This window comes from Anolis carolinensis, unplaced genomic scaffold (assembly GCF_035594765.1).
Source record: "Anolis carolinensis isolate JA03-04 unplaced genomic scaffold, rAnoCar3.1.pri scaffold_11, whole genome shotgun sequence".
NCBI lineage: Eukaryota > Metazoa > Chordata > Lepidosauria > Squamata > Dactyloidae > Anolis > Anolis carolinensis.
This window is the reverse complement of record NW_026943822.1, coordinates 17,838,319-17,860,426: the sequence shown is the minus strand read 5'-3', so window position 1 is coordinate 17,860,426 and position 22,108 is coordinate 17,838,319. Positions and strand designations below refer to the sequence as shown.

At 40.8% G+C, this 22,108-nt stretch overlaps 1 protein-coding gene across 2 annotated transcripts in view; it reads right to left on the bottom strand.

Annotated features, from left to right (window-relative positions):
- Window positions 1-22,108, bottom strand: part of leo1 (LEO1 homolog, Paf1/RNA polymerase II complex component) — a 113,580-nt gene that overhangs the window by 8,807 nt on the left and 82,665 nt on the right. Inside the window, exon 13 of one of the 2 annotated variants that reach the window (XR_010000958.1) lies at window positions 17,232-18,083. Coding sequence is in view for 1 of the 2 variants with exons in the window: in XM_062963447.1 (XP_062819517.1) it covers window positions 3,924-4,099 (176 nt within the window). In the remaining variant the exon portion in view is untranslated. Of the gene's footprint in view, window positions 1-1,478; window positions 4,100-17,231; window positions 18,084-22,108 lie in introns of those variants that run through there. The other variant, XM_062963447.1, reaches the window with a different exon arrangement.

Sequence of the window (22,108 nt, the reverse complement as noted above, 5' to 3'; positions counted from 1 at the left end):
AAAGCGCCTTTGTGCAGTGGCAGCGCGGAGAACGGGCCGCGGCGCCGGGCCCAAGCCTCGCTCCACAGTGGGGCGGGTGCGAGGCCCTTCCCCTCAGGAAAACCCCCTCCGGAAACTCACGGTGCTGCCCAGGCTCATGAAGAAAGAAGAGGCGGAGGAGGAGGAAGAGGAGGGCGGCAGAGAGAGAGGCCTCCTCGGCGGTGGCGACGGCTTTCTCCTCAGCAGCGACCTCGCTCCCTCCGCGGCTGCTGCCATGTAACCCGGCTGAGGGGGAGAGAGAGAGAGAGAGGACGAGAGGCGAGCGGGGGGCGGGGACTGCGCAAGCCCCGCCCACTGGGAGGAGCCGAGCGCGGGCTGACCAATGAAAGCGTTCCTTCGACGAGGGGAGGGAAGGAAGGAGGGGGGAGGGGGCAAACGTGGCGGTTGAGGTCAAGGCGGGAAGGGAAGGGCGCGCGGGGTTTCCTGAGTCGGAAAAGGGTGCGCGCGCAGCCGGCCTGGAATTTGAAAAAATAAAATAAAACCGACACTAGGGTAGTGACGTCACTGGAGGGCGGGCAAAGCCCTCTGAGGGACCCTCAAAGGAACCACAAATATGTAAGTAATGTTCCATTAGAATATATATATATATATATATATATATATATAATCTTTGGACTTCAGCTCCCACAATTCCTAACAGCTGTAGGAGTTGTGGGAGTTGAAGTCCAAAACACCTGGAGGGCCCAAACCTGGTATATCAGGCATGGGCAAACTTGGGCCCTCTCCAGGTGTTTTGGACTTCAACTCCCACAATTCCTAACAGCCGATAGGCTGTTAGGAATTGTGGGAGTTGAAGTCCAAAACACCTGGAGAGGGCCCAAGTTTGCCCATGCCTGTGGTATACACACACACACATATATACACACACATATCTATTTGTACACATAATAAAAGTAAAATTATGTATATATATGTGTCACTGAGGTGTCCACTTACACACACCCGCTCTTGGATTTTCTATTCTTCCTCCACCACAGACATCCCAGTGTTCCGGGTACCCAAGCTACTACCGTGTTTCCCCGAAAATATAATAAAATGTGAAATAAGCACTAAAAAAAAAAAGAGAGCCAGTCTGTGCTCTAATGAGGCACAGGGAAGACTGATCCTAGGTTAAGGGGATCAGGGAGACTCAATTGGTCATTTTGAGTCAGTTTAAAATAAGTTTGGTGACTTATTTGATATAATCTGTGTCCTAGTAAGGAACAGAGAATCTGTGATAGCATATCACAGGGGTGACTGTGGTATAGAAGTGGCTGAGGAATAGAGTTTAATTACCTTAGGTAAAAGAAGTAATATTTTTGAGAGTTGATTCATCTTATTCTGGAATTATAACTTATTAAGAATACCTCTTCGTGAGAAACATCATTGTAACCATTAAGCTTTGTGCCTGAATAAACTTGTTCTTGTTTTTCCAAAAAAAAAAAAAATTTGCTCCCAAAGATGCACTAGGTTTTATTTTCAGGGGATGTCTTATTTTTCCATGAAGAAGAATTCACATTTATTGTTGAATAAAAAAATGAACAATTATTATATACTGTCAGTAGTTGTCATTTCAAACCAGCATAACCAGACAAACTGAATCCTATCAAGAATTTCTTGTTGCTACCATTATTTCCATGTACAACAATCTATGGTACATACATTTACCGATCCTGCATGCTCTGGTGTTCTGTTTGGCGGGCATGCTTCCAAACAAAAACTTTGCTAGGTCTTACTTTCGGGGGAGGTCTTATATTTAGCAATTCAGCAAAACCTCTACTAGGTCTTATTTTCAGGGGATGTCTTATTGTCGGGGTAGGAAACGGGGTAGGAAATAAAATTGCATTACATATTTTCAAAAAATTATTGAAACATCAGTTTCATCATGATTTTAAGACTGCCAGGGCGAGTCTATGGTCAGCCTCGGTCTTGAAATGCAGTTTTTCCACGTGAGTCACATCTTCCACTTTCCTGCCTTGTCTGTGTATCTACTGAACCCGATGCTCCTTTCACTGCTTTCCCTTCCAGGACCGGTCTGCCAGCCACATGACCTTTTAGGAATCTGCCTTGGTCCATTCCTCTCCGCAGTGGAATTTGCTATTTATCGGCAATCAAATTCCTTTGTAATGCCCTACTCTTAGCACTTCTCAGATATAAGGCCCGCTATAACCAGTATATGGAGCCTCCGGCAGTGCAGTGAGTTAAACTGCTGAGCTGCTGAACTTGCTGACCGAAAGGTCAGTGGTTCAAATCTGGGGAGCAGGGTGAACTCCCGCTGTTAGCCCTAGCTTCTGCCACCCTAGCAGTTGGAAAGCATGCAAATGTGAGTACATCAATAGGTCCTGCTAATGCGGGAAGGTAATAGCGCTCTGGTCAGTCATGGTGGCCACATGACCTTTATTATTTTTATTTATTTCCAGTATTTATATCCCGCCCTTCTCACCCGGAGGGACTCAGGGCGGCTTACACAATTGGCAACAATTTGATGCCGACAACATAGTTAAAATCATAACGATATATAAAATCCATTAAGAACAATTAAATACAATATAAAATATAAGACATATGGTTAAATCCTTTCATCCAAGATCCTCATGCTTTATCCATAAATCAGTCCAGGTCGTCTTTGTCGTTTATTCATTAAAGGCCTGAGCACACAGCTATGTTTTTAGTGCTCTTCTAAAGCTCAAAAGATTATCGGGCCTTCTCGGTGGTGGCTCCCCGGCTGTGGAACACCCTCCCCAGAGAAATACGGCAAGCTCCAACCCTTTTGAGTTTTAGAAAAGCCCTGAAAACATGGCTATGTGCCCAGGCTTTCGAAGATTAAATTATAAAGATGACCTGGACTGATTTACGGCTACAGCACGAGGATTTGGGATGAATGGATTTTAATCATATGTTTTATATTTTTTATATTGTTTTAATTGGATTTTCATTGTCGTTTTAATTATGTGTAGGCATTGAATTGTTGCCAATTTTGTACGCCGCCCTGAGTCCCTTCGGGTGAGAAGGGCGGGATATAAATGTTGGAAATAAATAAATAAATAAATAAATAAAATGGTTGGGGTTTGTCATATATCTCTGGAGAGGGTGTTCCACAGCTGGGGAGCCACCACCGAAAAGGCCCTGCCCCTTTTTCCCACCAGCCGCACTTGCGAGACAGGTGGGACCGAGAGCAGGGCCTCACCAGATGACCTTGGAGGTGTCTAGGGACAATGCCAGCTCTTTGGCTTATAAACGGAGATGAGCACCAACCCTCGGAGTTGCACACGACTAGACTTAATGTCAGGGGAAACCTTTACCTTTACTATAACCACTTCCCAAGTTTGTATCAGCCAGCACGCCAACGCCTGAAATCAAGATATAGATTTCTAAGATCTACAGAGATTCTTGCAGGAACACCTCAGTAAGCGAGAGTCCAAATGTGGCAGGCTAAAACTAGAATCTCAACCAGTAGCTGACACCAGAAGAGAGACTCTCTCCTGGGCACACAGAAGACTGGGCAACTTGGAAGGCGCTGAACGGACTGCGCTTTGACATCACAAGATGCAGAGACAACCTTAAGAAATTGGGTTACAAAGTGGAGTCCACGGCATGCAAGTGTGGAGAAGAGCAAACCACAGACCACCTATTACAATGCAGTTTGAGCCCCACCACATGCACAATGGAGGACCTTCTTACAGCGACACCAAAGGCACTCCAAGAGGCCAGCTACTGGTCAAAGGACATTTAGTATAATGCCAAGTTTTTAAAGCTTTGTTTTTGTTTTCAAATATATTACAGCTTGTATCCTCAATTCACTTCTGGATAAATAAATAAACCTGTGAGATTCTAAGAAATGCAATAGACACTAAACCGGAGCCATGGCTATACTGGTTGGGAAATCTCTGCACAGCTATGGAAACCTATTGGGAAACCCATCCTAGCGAATCTGATTGTCTTCCAAAGGTAAAGTCTTGGTGGTGGGTCCATAAGTGACTGTGGAGACCTATTACGAATCCGCAAGATCGTTCATAGTGAGAACATATATTTCCAAATGGAAGACGGCCTCGAAAAGACACCTTTCTCTCGGCACGTTCCTCTCTTTTTTGCCCTTCATTCGTGCCTCTCCAAAATCCATAGCATTATTGGTAATAGCTGGTCTCCTGCTCCAACACTCAAGGGCCAGGACTTCCAAATTTGCAGTGTTTACATAAGTCTTTACATTCTCTTTTGCTGTCCACTGACATTCTGGAGCGAATGCTTCTGGAACATGGCCATACAGCCCGGAAAACTCACAGCAACCCAGTGATTCCGGCCATGAAAGCCTTCGACAACATTGTCCACAGATGTTTGTTGGCCCCTGAATGTCTATCGGGAGCAAAATAATCCACATCTTAAACCCAGGAGCTTTCCTGACTGTATTTGATCACTCCTTTTATTTTATTTACAAAAAAAAATTAAGAGTAGGACAGGTTCTGCTATAAATGAGTTTTGAGAACTAGAAGAGACCAAACATCACTTGAGCCATTTGATCTTTAGCAGGATAAACTCTCTGTTGCAGTTCCTTCGGTTCAGGTTTTCCATGCATCAGCCCTGTTATGGCGATTTCCAAGGATGTGCACACAAAATGTGAGACACAAAATTGTGTATTCCATACAATAAGCTCCTAATGAAGCATCCTTCTGCCCCTGCGTGTGAGGCTCTGCTTTTTTGGCACAAACAGGGTGAGATATCTGCAATTAACTTCGCCCATTAAAACAAACCTTTCATCATTCGGTAATGGAGAGCTCATGAAAATATTTAGGCGGCGCGCTTTGCCAAGAAGGACGGCTGTTTTGCTGTGGCTCTTCAACAGAACTGAACTCATGATTAGAATTTCATTTGAATCCATTATGTTCCAAGGTAAGTCGGCGCTTGTGGTGCAGCTGAGGTCACGGCGGGAAGGGAGCATGCAAGTCTCAGCTGGCGCATGTAATAATAATAATAATAATAATAATAATAATAATAATAATAATAATAATATTCTTTACTTTTACAAGTAAAATTTACTCTTACAAGTAAAACAAGCAGTCAAAGAAGAAGAACATGCCCTGGCAGAATATGTGAAGCAAAGTGAAGAACCTGCTTTGATTGAAGTCAAAAATCAGAAACTCCTCAAAGCACAGCAGACAAAAAACCAGTACAAGAAAGCCACACTACAAACTAGAGCTGACAGCTGGCACAACAAAACATTGCATAGAAAGTTCCTTGACAAAATTGAAGGAAAAGCTGATAAGGAGAAGACCTGGCTCTGGCTCACGAATGGGACCCTGAAGAAGGAGACAGAAGGCCTGATCCTTGCAGCCCAGGAGCAAGACATCAGAACAAAGGCAATCAAGGCCAAGATTGAAAAATCAGCTGATGACCCAAAATGCAGACTGTGCAAGGAAACCGACGAAACCATTGATCATCTCCTCAGCTGCTGTAAGAAAATTGCAGACAGACTACAAACAGAGGCACAACTATGTGGCCCAAATGATCCACTGGAACGTATGCTTCAAGTACCACCTCCCAGCAGCAAAGAACTGGTGGGATCACAAACCTGCAAAAGTATTGGAAAATGAGCACGCAAAGATACTGTGGGACTTCCGAATCCAGACTGACAAAGTTCTGGAACACAACACACCAGACATCACAGTTGTGGAAAAGAAAAAGGTTTGGATCATTGATGTCGCCATCCCAGGTGACAGTCGCATTGATGAAAAACAACAGGAAAAACTCAGCCGCTACCAGGACCTCAAGACTGAACTTCAAAGACTCTGGCAGAAACCAGTACAGGTGGTCCCAGTGGTGATGGGCACACTGGGTGCCGTGCCAAAAGATCTCAGCCAGCATTTGGAAACAATAGACATTGACAAAATTACGATCTGCCAACTTCAAAAGGCCACCCTGCTGGGATCTGCGTGCATCATCCGAAAATACATCACACAGTCCTAGACGCTTGGGAAGTGTTCGATTTGTGATTTTGTGATATGAAATCCAGCATATCTATCTTGTTTGCTGTGTCATAATAAAATAATAATAATGTATAATAATAATAATAATAATAATAATAATAATAATAATAATAATAATAATAACAATAATAATAATAATGTAGGATCTGGAGGAAGCGCTTCTTCCTAATTCTCAAGGCTTGTGCCCCATCTTTTCTCAAAAATAACAGAGAGCTTTGCCAACGTCCCATTCTCCCCTTTAGGGAAAGGTGAACAAAACTATCCTTACCCATATCTCAAAACAGACCTGAGGACGTGCTTTCCCCTATGTTATCTTCACAATGACCCTGTAAGGTAGCATGTCCTCCAACATTTCAATATGAAATATGGACATATGTGTCAAGACAACACCATAGTGTACTGAAGATGACAAAGGTTATCAGTGAAGATAATCAGACAAGACAAGAAAGCTGCAGCGGTTTGTTTTATAATAATAATAATAAATAATAATAATTGACAGGTGACAGTCGCATTGACGAAAAACAACAGGAAAAACTCAGCCGCTATCAGGACCTCAAGATTGAACTGCAAAGTCTCTGGCAGAAACCAGTGCAGGTGGTCCCGGTGGTGATGGGCACATTGGGTGCCGTGCCAAAAGATCTCAGCCGGCATTTGGAAACAATAGACATTGACAAAATTACGATCTGCCAACTGTTGTATAACATGATGTTTTGGTGCTTAATTTGTAAAATCATAACCTAATTTGATGTTTAATAGGCTTTTCCTTAATCTCTCCTTATTATCCAAGATATTCGCTTATCCAAGCTTCTGCCGGCCCGTTTAGCTTGGATAAGTGAGACTCTACTGTACAGTTGAATTACTATTAAAGTTATACCATTGAAATCATAACTAAGGGCAGTTGTTACAGTTTCTGGAATAAAAGCCCTCTTTGGGGTAATTACGCCTCATTTTCTTCTGCAGATATTCCATTTCAGCAGGCGGATGCTGTTGCTTTAGTATGTAAACATATTTGCTCCTTGCTATTTGAAGGAGGTATGGAGGGGAAAAAAGGCGATGAAGGATTTAGTTACCTAAGGAATCCAGGCATCAATTTCACTTTCAAACGCGAGTAAGTCAGCCTAAGCCTGGGAGGAAATGCTGTCTTTGCATCTGGGATGGAAATAAACTGCCGGGACAAAATATGCCATCAGAAAAGCCCAGGACGAATTACCATGTTGTGTTAGTCTTAGGGTTGCGTCTACACCAGGCATGGGCAAACTTCGGCCCAGTGTTCGGGAACACTTCGGGAAGTGTTCGACTTGTGATTTTCTGATACGAAATCTATCTTGTTTGCTGTGTCATAAAATAATAATAATAATAAAGGTTTGGATCATTGATGTCGCCATCCCAGGTGACAGTCGCATTGATGAAAAACAACAGGAAAAACTCAGCCGCTATCAGGACCTCAAGATTGAACTGGAAAACTCTGGCACAAACCAGTGCAGGTGGTCCCAGTGGTGATCGGCACACTGGGTGCCGTGCCAAAAGATCTCAGCCGGCATTTGGAAACAATAGACATTGACAAAATTACAATCTGCCAACTGCAAAAGGCCACCCGACTGGGATCTGCACACATCATCCGAAAATACATCACACAGTCCTAGACACTTGGGAAGTGTTCGACTTGTGATTTTGTGATACGAAATCCAGCATATCTATCTTGTTTGCTGTGTCATACAATTATAATAAGATCAGAGTGAAATATTAAATGTATTATTAATAATAAAAAATAGAGTAAAATAAATGTAATAGTAGCAACAATAATAGAGAAAAATAATAAATGTAATAATACCAATAATAGAGAAAAATAATAAATGTACCATATATTCTCGAGTATAAGCTGACCCAAATATAAGCCAACCAAAACCCTCACCTGAGTATAAGCTGAGCGGGGCTTTTTCAGTCTTAAAAAAAGGGCTGAAAAACTAGGCTTATACTCGAGTATATACAGTAGTCCAATCCCCTTCTGCTCGGCAGGAATACACAATTAAAGCACTCCTGCAAGATACCCATGCAGTCTAAAGATCTCCAAAGATGGAGAGTCCATCGCTCTCCAAAGAAAGTCCAAGTCTTCCTAATATTATTTAGGTGGCATCTCTTTTTTCGTATGGTTTCAAATACTTGGTACTGTACGATTTAATCACTTTTTAATAGTTTTACTTAGGATCATTTGAAAGTTTAGGAGATCTTCTAGAACAGGAAAAGTGTTCAGCAGGTTAGAACGTGGTTGGTTCACTATTGGATGCCCTTGACTTGGTCATTGCTCCCTTGGCAAACTTTTCCTTCCACTGTTTAAGAGTTAAACTTGGTCAAGTTTAACCGGGGCGATCCTTTGAAAATAAACCAGCATGGTTACGACTTTGCTTGGTGTAATTCCAGGTAAGAACATTGAACTCGTTTCGGGTCAAAATCCACATTTTGCTTTCTTAAAGCGTTTTGTCTCCCGAGCCAACATCGGCACTTATCGGCACAATCTAAATGAAGCCTGAGCTGTAAATCAGCAATTCTGTTTTTTTTGAAATCCCTCATCTGTTACAGGGAGTAATTCAAATTAAAAAAAGCTCCAGTGAGGATTGTAATCTGATATGATGGCAAACAGGGAATGGAAATTTCCTCTTCTTTCAAGGATGCAGGCAAAGGAGGTAATTCTTCTTTGACAACTGGTTTATAGTTGCAATAATGTAAGATTAACCAGGTCAAACACCTGACATGACTGAGCATAAGATGGTATTTATAAAGCAGAGTTGGGAAGAATTTGTCTCTTGATACACTTCAAGTCCCTGACATTAAGTCCAGTTGTGTCCGACTGTGGGTTGGTGCTCATCTCCATTTCTAAGCCGAAGAGCCGGCGTTGTCCATAGACACCTCCAAGGTCATGTGGCCAGCATGACCGCATGGAGCGCCATTACCTTCCTGCCGGAGTGGTACCTATTGATCTACTCACATTTTTGAAAGCTTTCCAACTGCTAGGTTGGCAGAAGCTGGGGCTAACATTGGGCGCTCACTCTGCTCTCCGGATTCGGACCTGCGACCACCTTTCATCCCGCAAGTTCAGCAGCTCAGTGCTTTAACATGCTGCGCCACTGCGGGCTCCCAGTGTAAGACCCTTTTTCCAGCATTTTCTGATGAATTAATTGAGTCCAAACCTCTTTCCCACTTTGAAGCAACTGAAGTGAGTCGAGGGCAAAGGAGGAAAGAGGTTCTGACAACCTAGCATGCAAAAATGTGAGTAGATCAATAGGTACAGCTTTGGTAGGAAGGTAACGGCGCTCCATGCAGCCGTGCTGGCCACATGACCTCGGAGGAGAGACGAATTGTTATTTGTGTGTTTTTTTGTACAGTAGAGTCTCACTTATCCAACGTAAATGGGCCTGCAGAACGTTGGATAAGCGAATATGTTGGATAATAAGGAGAGATTAAGGAGAAGCCTATTAAACATCAAATTAGGTTATGATTTTACAAATTAAGCATCAAAACATCATGTTATACAACAAATTTTACAGAAAAAGTAGTTCAATACGCAGTAATGTTATGTAGTAATTACTGTATTTACGAATTTAGCACCAAAATATCAAAATGTATTGAAAACATTGACTACAAAAATGCATTGGATAATCCAGAACCTTGGATAAGCGAGTGTTGGATAAGTGAGACTCTACTGTTTATGGCAGTATAGATCCAGTCTGGGACATTTTTTAAAGCAGTTGAAGAACTGGGATGGCAGAGGATTAATCGGGACGATCTTCACCAAATCAGGACAGTCAAAGAATAGGGTTGTTGAGCGTTTTCCGGGCTGTATGGCCATGTTCCAGAAGCATTCTCTCCTAACATTTCGCCCACACCTATGGCAGAGGTTGTGAGTTATATTGTGAGTCAATGAATATGCCATACATTTTAAAGAAGTGGTTTTATCTTCCCCTTGACCTCAGGAAGCCAAATATCTCCAGCCAAGCCTGCTAAAAGTGATGGACCATTTCCATGCTTATCATGTTCTTATGGCATGTGCTTTTTTCTGTTTTCTTTCTGTTCAGTTCCGTGGATAGCATGAGATTTGCAGCCAAAAAAGCCTCATTTTTGCTCACTTGGCTCTGATATTTCATTCTCCCCCCTTTTTCTCCCCGCAGAGTGAACATAGCCTTTGCTGAAATAAAGCTTTCTGCTTACGTAAGCCTTGGAGGGCTTGCCAAGCCCCTTCCCCACATCACCCCGAACTGCCTCCTTCTCCCCCAAAAGCAATGTTTTTGGGTCTTTTCCAGAGATCTATCTGCTCACTTTACCTGACCTTCAAGAAGGGGAGGAGGAAAAAAGTATTTTCATCTCGCACGTTAAGTAGAGAAATCCTCTTAGCCCAGAACATTGTGTGAGAGCTTTAAACTGGGTTACATAAATTTATTTGTAGTCCCGAGAGCAACCTTCTCTTTTCTGTTCACACAAGGACAGATGCGGGAAGTTTTCTCGCCAGGGTAATTTGCCATTTCGGCAAAGAAATCGCCTGACCTGAATCGGAAGTTCGCGCTCAAAGCTACCCATTCATCTCCAGCAGTTGTTGTTGTTCTTGTTGTTATAAACATACTGTTTACACAATGCCAAATGGAAAATTTCCCTTACATTGTGTTGTCAAAGTTTGGCCCAATTCTATCGTTGGTACGGTTCAAGGGGATCTTTGATAGTAGGCGAACTATAAATCCCAGCAACTACAACTACAAATGCCAAGGTCTATTTTCCCCAAACCCCACCAGTGTTCACATTTGGGTATGTTGAGTATTTGTGCCACGTTTGATCCAGATCCATCATTGTTTGAGTCCACAGTGCTCTCTGGACATAGGTGAACTACAACTCCAAAACTCAAGGCCAATTCACACCAAACCCTTCAAATATTTCTTGTTGGTCTTGGGAGATTTGTGTGCCAAGTTTGATTCAATTCAATCGTCGGTTAAATTCAGAATGCTCTTTGATTATAGGTGAATTATAAATCCCAGCAACTACAACTCCCAAATGCCAAGGTCTATTTTCCCCAAACCCCACCAGTGTTCACATTTGGGCATATTGAGTATTTGTGCCAAGTTTGATCCAGATCCATCATTGTTTGAGTCCACAGTGCTCTTTGAACGTAGGTGAACTACAACTCCAAAACTCAAGGCCAGTTCCACCAAACTCTTCCAGTATTTCTTTTTAGTCTTGGGAGTTCAGTGTGCCAAGTTTGGCTCAATTCCATCATCAGTGAAGTTCAGAATGCTCTTTGATTGTAGGTGAACTATAAATCCCAGCAACTACAACTCCCAAATGCCAAGGTCTATTTCCCGCAAACCCCACCAGTGTTCACATTTGGGTATGTTGAATATCCATGCCACGTTTGATCCAGATCCATCATTGTTTGAGTCTACAGTGCTCTCTGGACGTAGGCGAACTACAACTCCAAAACTCAAGGCCAATTCTACCAAACCCTTCCAGTATTTCTTGTTAGTCTTGGAAGTATTATGTGCCAAGTTTGGTTCAATTCCATTGTCGGTGAAGTTTAGAATTGCTCTTTGATTGTAGGTGAACTATAAATCTCAGCAACTACAACTCCCAAATGCCAAAGTCTATTTTCCCCAAACTCCACCAGTGTTCACATTTGGGTATGTTGAGTATTTGTGCCAAGTTTGATCCAGATCCATCATTGTTTGAGTCCACAGTGCTCTCTGGACGTAGGGGAACTACAACTCCAAAACTCAAGGCCAATTCTACCAAACCCTTCCAGTATTTCTTGATAGTCTTGTGAGTTTTGTGTGCCAAGTTTGGTTCAATTCCATCGTCGGTGAAGCTCAGAATGCTCTTTGATTGTAGGTGAACTATAAATCCCAGCAACTACAACTCCCAAATGACAAAATAATTCCCCCCTCCAACACTACCAGTATTCAAATTTGGACATATCAGGTATTTGTGCCAAGTTTGGTCCAGTGAATGAAAATACATTCTGCATATCAGCAAAATGCTAGTTATGAAGTAGCAACGAAAATAATTAACCCCTTGCAAGCTTTTGCAATCTCAATGTACCTTTATATGTGTATCTATCTATATACATTAATTTTATGTATGAATTTCCCCTCATATGTTTGCAGGTCTTTGCAAATCCTTTATACATATAGAGCCATGTACCTGTGTATCTGTAGCCATACATATACATTATTTTTATATATGAATTTACCCTCATATGTTTGCAAGGCTCTGCAAATCTATCTATATAAATGAGTGATGGCATCACGGTGACCAACAAAACAACAAAACTACAGGCCCCCCAACCTCGAAATTTGACGACACAACCCATCATCCATGCCACTAGGTTGATACAGCAAAAAGAAAAGAAAAATAAAGTCCTAATTAGAGGGAGAGCAATAATTGCTTTTATCCAATTGCTGCCAGTTTAGAGGGCTAATCTCTGCCCACTTGGTCTCCTAGCAACCCACTCAGCCCAGGGGACAGGCACAGTTAGGTCTCAGGCTTCTTCCACAGATTATCTAATTTGCACTAGATTATATGGCAGTGTAGACTCAAGGCCTTTCCACACAGCTATATAACCCATTTAGAATCTTATATTATCTGCTTTGAACTGGATTATCTTGACTCCACACTGCCATATAATCCAGCCTGCCAAGCAGCAAGTCTATTCCTTTGTATTCCAGCTCATCAAACAAGGATTCCCATAAGAAGAAAATGGCCAGGCTTTGAGGCTGCAAGGCTATTCACTGCTATTCCACAAAGCATTCCCATAAGCCACAGCAACGCGTAGCCGGGCACAGCTAGTATCTATATAAAGAGAGATGTCTGGATAGATATGAATATATTCTTACCTACCTATATATAGGGCTTGCAAATATTACAGGGGGAAAATGAATACACAAATATATATAGACATGTCTAGATAGATATAGGGCTTGCAAATATTGTAGGGCAAATGCACACACACACAGAGGGATTTGCAAACCTTTCAGGGGGAAATGCATATGTGAAATTAGTATCTATAATTATAGATCTACATCTAGCTCTGCATTGTTTATATAAGCATTGAATGTTTGCCTGTTACTATGTTGGAAGCCGGCCTGAGTCCTCATGGGGAGATAGGGTGGGATCCAAATGAAGTTTTTATTTATTATTATTATTATTATTAGGTTATTGTTGATACCATATTGTTTTCGTTGCCCCTACTTTTCCACTTACAGAGCTAGTTTATTGCTTTTCTTTGAAATACGGTAAATATTCAAAAACATTTAACCTACTGATGCCTCGATTAATGACATTTTATTGGTATCTACTTTTATTTTGAAATTTACCTGTAACTGCTGCATTTCCCACCCTCGGCTTATACTCGAGTCAATAAGTTATCCCAGTTTTTTTGTGATAAAATTAGGTGCCTCGGCTTATATTCGGGTCGGCTTATACTCGAGTATATACGGTACTCTTAAAAGGAACTTTTCTGGACTGCGTATTCTGTAATTTGTTATCCATTTCGTATCCTTCACAACTATGGGTTTGGATGATAACAGTAGGCATCTTATTCTTCAGAGGGAGCTTCCAAATCCCGGAAAGACATTTTTAACCTACGAGAGTCCAAACATGGCAGAAGTGTCCTCCTCACCTTCTTGAGGTCATTTTGGAATAACTTGGATCATCTTGCTCTCATCTTGCTCAATTCTTTGGGGCCTTAAGAGGCTCTCTGCTCACCTATGGACAAGGACTTTGGAAGGCCAAGGTTCACCTTCATTCATGCTCAGCCATGGGAATCTAACAGGAGATCTTGGGTAAAATACCTTCTCAGAAGAAGTCAATCATAAACCTCCTCTGAAATCAGTCTTGCCAAGAAAGCCCTATGATAGGGTTGCCCTTGCTAGGCATGAACCATTGGTAGGCAACAGCAAGGCTATGGCTGGCTAAGAAAGGTCACCAGCCAATATTATTGTAGCATTACACACTGAATACTCAATAGCAGGGGTCCCCAAACTAAGGCCCGGGGGCCGGATGCGGCCCTCCGAGGTCATTTGCCTGACCCCCGCCCTCAGTTTTATAATATAATATATTGTATATACATATATAAAAGAGTGATGGCATCACGGCGACCCACAAAACAACAAAACTACAGGCCCCCCAACCTCGAAATTTGACAACACAACCCATCATCCACGCCTCTAGGTTGATACAACAAAAAGAAAAGAAAAATAAAGTCCTAATTAGAGAGAGAGGAATAATTGCTTTTATCCAATTGCTGCCAGTTAAAAAGCTAAGCTCCTCCAACTTGGTCTCCTAGCAACCCAATAAATAATAATAAAAAACACTAAAAAATAATTTAAGACACTAAAAATTAATACAATACAATAATAAAATATAATAAATAAAAAGATAACTTACAATAAAATTAATTAAAAAATACAAATAACGTCAAATAAAAATTACACAACAATTTTTAACCAATACCACCACCACTTTGCCACAGCAACGCGTGGCCGGGCACAGCTAGTATACATATAATATTGATAATAATATTATAATGTAATACAATATAACACTAATAATAATACCATATCATAATATTAATTATATATTCTATATTACATATAATATTACTACAGTATAGTGGTATAGTTCAATATAGTAATACATAATGCTAATATTGTGCTATGCTAATAATATAATATATTGTATGTACATATAATTTGTAAGCCACTCTGAGTCCCCTTTGGGGTGAGAAGGGTGTGATACAAATGTAGTCAATAAATGCAGTAAATAATAAATAAATAAATAAATAAATTTTAGACTTAGGCTCGTCCAAAGTCTGAAATGACTTGAAGGCACACAACAACAACAACAACAACAACAACAACCCTAATTAACTTGACTATCTCATTGGCCAGAAGCAGGACCACACTTCCCATTGAAATCCTGATAAATGTATGTTGGTTAAATTGTTTTTATTTTTAAATATTGTATTGTTCTTGTTGTTGTTCTTGTTGTTGTTGTTGTTTTTGCACTACAAATAAGACATATGCAGTGTGCATCGGAATTTGTTTGTATTTTATTTTCAAATGATAATCCAGCCCCTCAACAGTCTGAAGGATTGTGGACCGGCCCTCGGCTTAAAAAGTTTGAGGACCCCTGCTCAATAGTATGCGATGCAATGCATGTATTGAATAGCATGCAATGCAATGCATGCAAAATTATGAATTTGCAGAGTGGAGTCCTCATTGCAGAATGAGGTATCTGCAGAAACAGTATGCAAAGCTATTTGGGATGCTATTCCAGACACATTATTGCAAACCTGTCAGAGGTACTTTGTGCATAGTAGAGGGTTGGACTAGATGACACGTGGTTTCTTCCAACTCTATGAGTCTACCTGGAATAGTTCTACAAATGGGACCACCACCATCAGCTTCATGTGTTTATTCTATATCAGGGGTCCCCAAACTTTTTAAACAGGGGGCCAGTTCATGGTCTCTCAGACCATTGGAGGGCCGGACTATAGTTGAAAAAAAAAACCCTTATAAACAAATTCCAATGCAGACTGCACATCTCTTATTGTGAACTAAAAAAAACAAAAAAAAAATGGGAACAAATACAGCCTCAATGATGATGATGATGATGATGATGATGATGATGATAATGGGTTGTTGTATGTCTTTCGGGCTGTGTGGCCATGTTCCAGAAGTATTCTCGCCTGACATTTCGCCCACATCTATGGCAGGCATCCTCAGAGGTTGAGTAGAGTCTCACTTATCCAACATAAATAATAATAATAATAATAATAATAATAATAATAATAATAATAATAATAATAATTTTATTTTTATACCCCGCCTCTATCTCCCCAAAGGGGACTCAGGGCGGCTTACATGGGGCCAAGCCCAAATAAAAACAGTAGCAGTATAAAACACAGCAATAGACAAAAGACATGCACAATTTAAAAAATTTAAACATTAGCCAATAAAAAACAAGAACTAATAAAAACATGGATTAACAGGCTGGCAGAATGTTGTATAAGCGAATATGTTGGATAATAAGGAGGGATTAAGGAAAAGCCTATTAAACATCAAATTAGGTTGTGATTTTACAAATTAAGCACCAAAACATCATATTATATGACAAATTTGACAGAAAAAGTAGTTCAATACGCAGTAGTTCAATTACCGTATATATGAATTTAGCACCAAAATATCACAATGTATTGAAAACATTGACTACAAAAATTTGTTGAATAATCCAGAACGTTGAATAAGCGAGTGTTGGATAAGTGAGACTCTACTGTAATAATAATGATGATAAAATGCAAATTTAATTTTTTGATGGCATGTATATGATTGCCCTGTTTAAAGTCTATGGCTGGATCTACACTGCATATAAATAAACATAATAATAATGATGATAAAATGCAAATTTAATTTTTTGATGGCATGTATATGATTGCCCTGTTTAAAGTCTATGGCTGGATCTACACTGCATATAAATAAACATAATAATGATGATGATAAAATGCAAATTTAATTTTTTGGTGGCATGTATATGACTACCCTGTTTAAAGTCTATGGCTGGATCTACACTGCATATAAATAAACATACAGTAGAGTCTCACTTATCCAAGCCTCGCTTATCCAAGTTTCTGGATAATCCAAGCCATTTTTGTAGTCAATGTTTGCAATATATCGTGATATTTTGGTGCTAAATTTGTAAATACAGTAATTACAACATAACATTACTGCCTATTGAACTGCTTTTTCTGTCAAATTTTTTGTATAACATGATTTTTGGTGCTTAATTTGTAAAATCACAAATTAATTTGATGTTTAATAGGCTTTTCCTTAATCCCTCCTTATTATCCAAGATATTCGCTTATCCAAGCTTCTGACGGCCCGTTTACATTGAATAAGTGAGACTCTACTGTAATAATAATGATGATAAAATGCAAATTTAATTTTTTGATTGCATGTATATGACTATCCTATTTAAAGTCTATGGCTGGATCTACACTGGCCTATAATCCAGTTTCAGAATGTGGATCAAGCGCATTGATCTGGATTGGCAGTGTACAAACCAGTTCAAAGAAGTAAATCCACATTCAAAAAGTGAATTACAAGGCAATGTAGATCCAGCCTTTGATTCTAACGCTGCCCCTTTTGTAGTTCCAGTGGCAATTGAATGAAATAAAAAGAAAAACAGGTGTCCTCAACTTACCATTCTTGCAGCTGCTTTGCCCTGTCTTGGGTCTCATGTTGACTTGACAGAATAGGGAAAAAAGAGAAAGAAATATGAAGAGTTGGCTTGCAGAATTTTGGAACAATCACTCCGAGCGAAAACGGAAAAGGTCAACCAGAAGACGGCTGGTCCAAAATAGTCGAGGAGGAGAGGAAAGTTCAACTGCTCTGACATGAGCTCTGCGTCTACAGCTGTTATACTCGGCAGTAATTCATTCTGGTATTCAAATGAGCCGAGGAGGCAGGCCTTCGGGCAGCAGCGCATGGAGATCCTGCCAGAGAGGCCTCCCGGGTCTCATGCGCAGCAAGGCTGCCAAGCCCAGAACTGGATTCAGAGCAATGCGGAGAGAGTGCCGGCGGTCAGGCGCGGCCAAAAGAACTCTCGGCTAAATGAAACGACTCCAAGGTTGTCAGGGTGGAAACTGGAGAGGGCTCTTGTGCTTTTGGGACAACCAGGTAACAAAAAACCACTGCTGAAAATTACCATTGAAATCACAAGAGTGCAATAATTGTAGGTAAAAGTAAAGGTTTCCCCTGACATTAAGTCCAGTTGTGTCCAACTCTGGGGGTTGGTGCTCATCTCCATTTCTAAATCGAAGAGCTGGCGTTGTTCGTAGACACCTCCAAGGTCATGTGGCCATTGGCAAGACTGCATGGAGCGCCGTTATCTTCATCTACTCACCTATTCATCTGCTCACACTTCCCTGTTTTCGAACTGCTAGGTTGGGAGAAGCTTGGGCTGACAGCCAACCTTTTAGCTGAACCGCCAATCTTGGTCAGCAAGTTCAACATGGAGCGTCGTTACCTTCCCGCTGCAGTGGTACCTATTGATCTACCCAAAAACAACAACAACAATTTATTGATTAGCCGGTTGGCCTTATCAAGAACAGACAGTACAAATACAACATACATCTAGTTCACTTAAAATAAAATACAGATATACAGGTATTTAGGAGCCCCGGTGGTGAAGTGTGTTAAAGCACTGAGCTGCTGAACTTGCAGACTGAAAGGTCCCAGGTTCAAATCCCGGGAGCAGAGTTAGCGCCTGCTGTTAGCTCCAGCTTCTGCCAACCTAGCAGTTCGAAAACATGCCAATGTAAGTAGATCAATAGGTACTGCTCCGGTGGGAAGGTAACGGCGCTCAATGCAGACATGCCGGCCACATGACTTTGGAGGTGTTTACAGACAACGCCGGCTCTTCGGCTTAGGAATGGAGATGAGCACCAACCCCCAGAGTCAGACATGACTGGCCTTAACGTCAGGGGAAACCTTTACCTTTTATACAGGTATTTGCCAGCTTGGTGCCAATGATCTACTCGCATTCAACGTTTTGTTGAAGAAGTGCAGAGTTTTAAAAAGGGAGTCAGTCTGTGCTCTGATGAGGCACAGGGAAGATTGATTCTAGATTGAGGGGATCAAGGAGGCTCAATTGTTCATTTTGAGTCGGTTTAAAATAAGTTTGGTGACTTATTTTATGTAGTCTGTGTCCTGGTAAGGAACAGAGAATCTGTGATCGTATATCACAAGGATGACTGCGGTTTAAAAGTAGCAGAGGAAGAAGTTCTAACTACTTTAAGTAAAAGAAATAACACTTTAGGGAGTTTGTCTTACCTCATTCTAGTATTGTAACTGTTAATAAAAGTGCCTCTAAGTGAGAAACAAAATTGTAACCGGGTTGTTGTGTGTCTTTCGGGCTGTGTGGCCATGTTCCAGAAGCATTCTCTCCTGACGTTTCGCCCACATCTATGGCAGGCATCCTCAGAGGTTGTGAGGTACCTCACAACCTCTGAGGATGCCTGCCATAGATGTGGGCGAAACGTCAGGAGAGAATGCTTCTGGAACATGGCCACACAGCCCGAAAGACACACAACAACCCTGTGATCCTGGCCATGAAAGCCTTCGACAACAAAATTGTAACCACTAAGCTCTGTGCCTGAATAAACTTGTTGTTCCTCCAGCATCTAAGTCTCTGTCGCATATATTATAAACCAATTTCTTTACCATCTAAAGTGAATAAGAAGAAGAAAAAAAAATTAAAAGGTCTCCTCTCTGAGTCTTTGGTGGCTGCATCATTACAAATTGGTGGCAGCGGTGGGATAAAAAGATTTCCCCTGCCTGAAAGGACCTTAGTCGTTCTTAGTCCTGTACAAATTGGTGGCAGTCATTATTAGCTCTTTCCAGGCCCTATCCTTCTTGGACCCCAAGACAGTTCAAGGAAGGCACGAGGAATGGAAAAGGAATGGAAAAACCATGATCGAGCCAGAGGAGTAAATGCTGCTGAAGAGAAGCAGATGGACGAAAAGTTACAAGTCTACCCAAGTCGGGCTGTGATGGGTTGGCATCATTTTATCCAGCCGTTGTGCATAAATGCTGGCTATGTTGGAACACAGATGACTTTTTATTTTGTTCAGAAGGATCATGCTAAGAAAGCATCCTTAGTTGAGGTGTAACAGTATGTTTTGTCTCTTCCCTTTTTTTATTATAAAGCAAAGAGTCAAAGGTCTCCAAAATGTTCCTAATTGCAGGAGGAGGACATGAGAACACTCTGTGCCGAGACTCTCCAAATAAATATTGCACACCGGTGGCTGCAAACAGACTTTGGGTGGTCTCGATAAAAAAGGGAAGATAGGGCTCCTGTTCTTCTAACAAAGGGGCTGGAAACATCCAAAGTGTTCAGGTGTGTTTGTGTGTCACATGCCCTTCTGAATTCACCAAGGTCCAGTTGCTTCATTGGCGAGGATGGCTGATCCCGTCATGTTCGTTTGAGAGTAAATGAATGGCGCGTGCACAGTTTTGTGAAAGAGAGAGCCAGAGATGATATTGCAACCTCAAATGCTATCATAGAAAGGAAGCCCCTGAGGTTAGGATCGTGTCCTGTGGCTTGAAGTTACAGATGGGTTTATTTTGATTAAATATAAATATCAAGACGATGGTAAGAATAATTTGACATTGGAATCAATTTCCTAGGGAGATGGTGAGGTTTCCTTTTCTAAATGTTTTCAAAAAAGGATGGAGATGCTCCGGCTGAGTCCCTGCACTGAGCTGGGCTGGACTTGATGGTCCACGAGGCCCCTTTCAGCTTTATGATTCTATTAATATTTTAATAATAATAATAACAATAATAATAATAACAAAGTTCTGGAACACAACACACCAGACATCACAGTTGTGGAAAACAAAAAGGTTTGGATCATTGATGTTGCCATCCCAGGTGACAGTCGCATTGACGAAAAACAACAGGAAAAACTCAGCCGCTATCAGGACCTCAAGATTGAACTGCAAAACTCTGGCAGAAACCAGTGCAGGTGGTCCCAGTGGTGATCGGCACACTGGGTGCTGTGCCAAAAGATTTCAGCCGGCATTTGGAAACAATAGACATTGACAAAATTACGATCTGCCAACTGCAAAAGGCCACCCTACTGGGATCTGCGCGCATCATCCGAAAATACATCACACAGTCCTAGACACTTGGGAAGTGTTCGACTTGTGATTTTGTGATATCAAATCCAGCATGTCTATCTTGTTTGCTGTGTCATAATAATAATAATAATAATAATAATAATAATAATAATAATAATAATAATAATAATAATACATCACAAAGTCCTAGACACTTGGAAAGTGTTCAACTTGTGATTTTGTGATACGAAATCCAGCATATCTATCTTGTTTGCTGTGTCATAATAAAATAATAATAATAATAATAATAATAATAATAATAATAATAATAATACATCACACAGTCCTAGACACTTGGGAAGTGTTCGACTTGTGATTTTGTGATACGAAATCCAGCATATCTATCTTGTTTGCTGTGTCATAATAAAATAATAATAATAATAATAATAATAATAATAATAATAATAATAATAATAATACATCACAAAGTCCTAGACACTTGGGAAGTGTTCGACTTGTGATTTTGTGATATGAAATCCAGCATGTCTATCTTGTTTGCTGTGACATAATAATAATAATAATAATAATAATAATAATAATAATACATCACACAGTCCTAGACACTTGGGAAGTGTTCGACTTGTGATTTTGTGATATGAAATCCAGCATATCTATCTTGTTTGCTGTGTCATAATAATAATAATACTTTATTTTCTATCCCGCCACCATCTCCCTGAAGGGACTTGGGGCGACTGACATGGGGCCAAGCCCAAACAAAAACAAAATCTGACAAATAAAACCAATATAAAAACAATATCAACATAACATTCAGATATAATAAACAAATTGAAAACACAAAATACAAAAACAACATAGTAACCAGATAGGGAAAGTAATAAAAACGAACATCACAATCAATGGATAAAACAGGGGCGAGCAAGTCAAAAGTGCATAATCTCAAGATATTTTCCTTCGATTTCAAAGAGCGAGCACCTCTTGGGTTGATTTGGTTTTGGTTGTCATCCCGACCCCTTTGTCTCCGTTTCCCTCTGTGCAAAACGCATCCAAGCCAAGCATCGTTGTTTCTCACCTCGCATGCAAATGCTCCAGAACAGAAAACAAGCTGCCTTCTCCTCTCAGGTTGATGAATATGCCACAATAGAGCCTCTCATTAGAACATCTTGTCCCAAGCAAAGACTGACCCCCTTCTAACCGGTCTTCACAATGAGTTGTTGTCACAAGCAATTAAAAGTTTGTGAGCTGGATGCGAAGCCACTCCAAAGTAAGTCGGACCTCAAAAGCTTTCAGAAAAGGAGTTTCCTCCTGCCATCCCATCTCCTTTTTATTCCACAAAATAGGTTTATTTTATTTGTTTGTTATTCATTAGATGAAAATTATTTTCATTTTATTAATTTTTTTGTATGTGTGACAGGAGTGACTTGAGGAACTGGGATAATC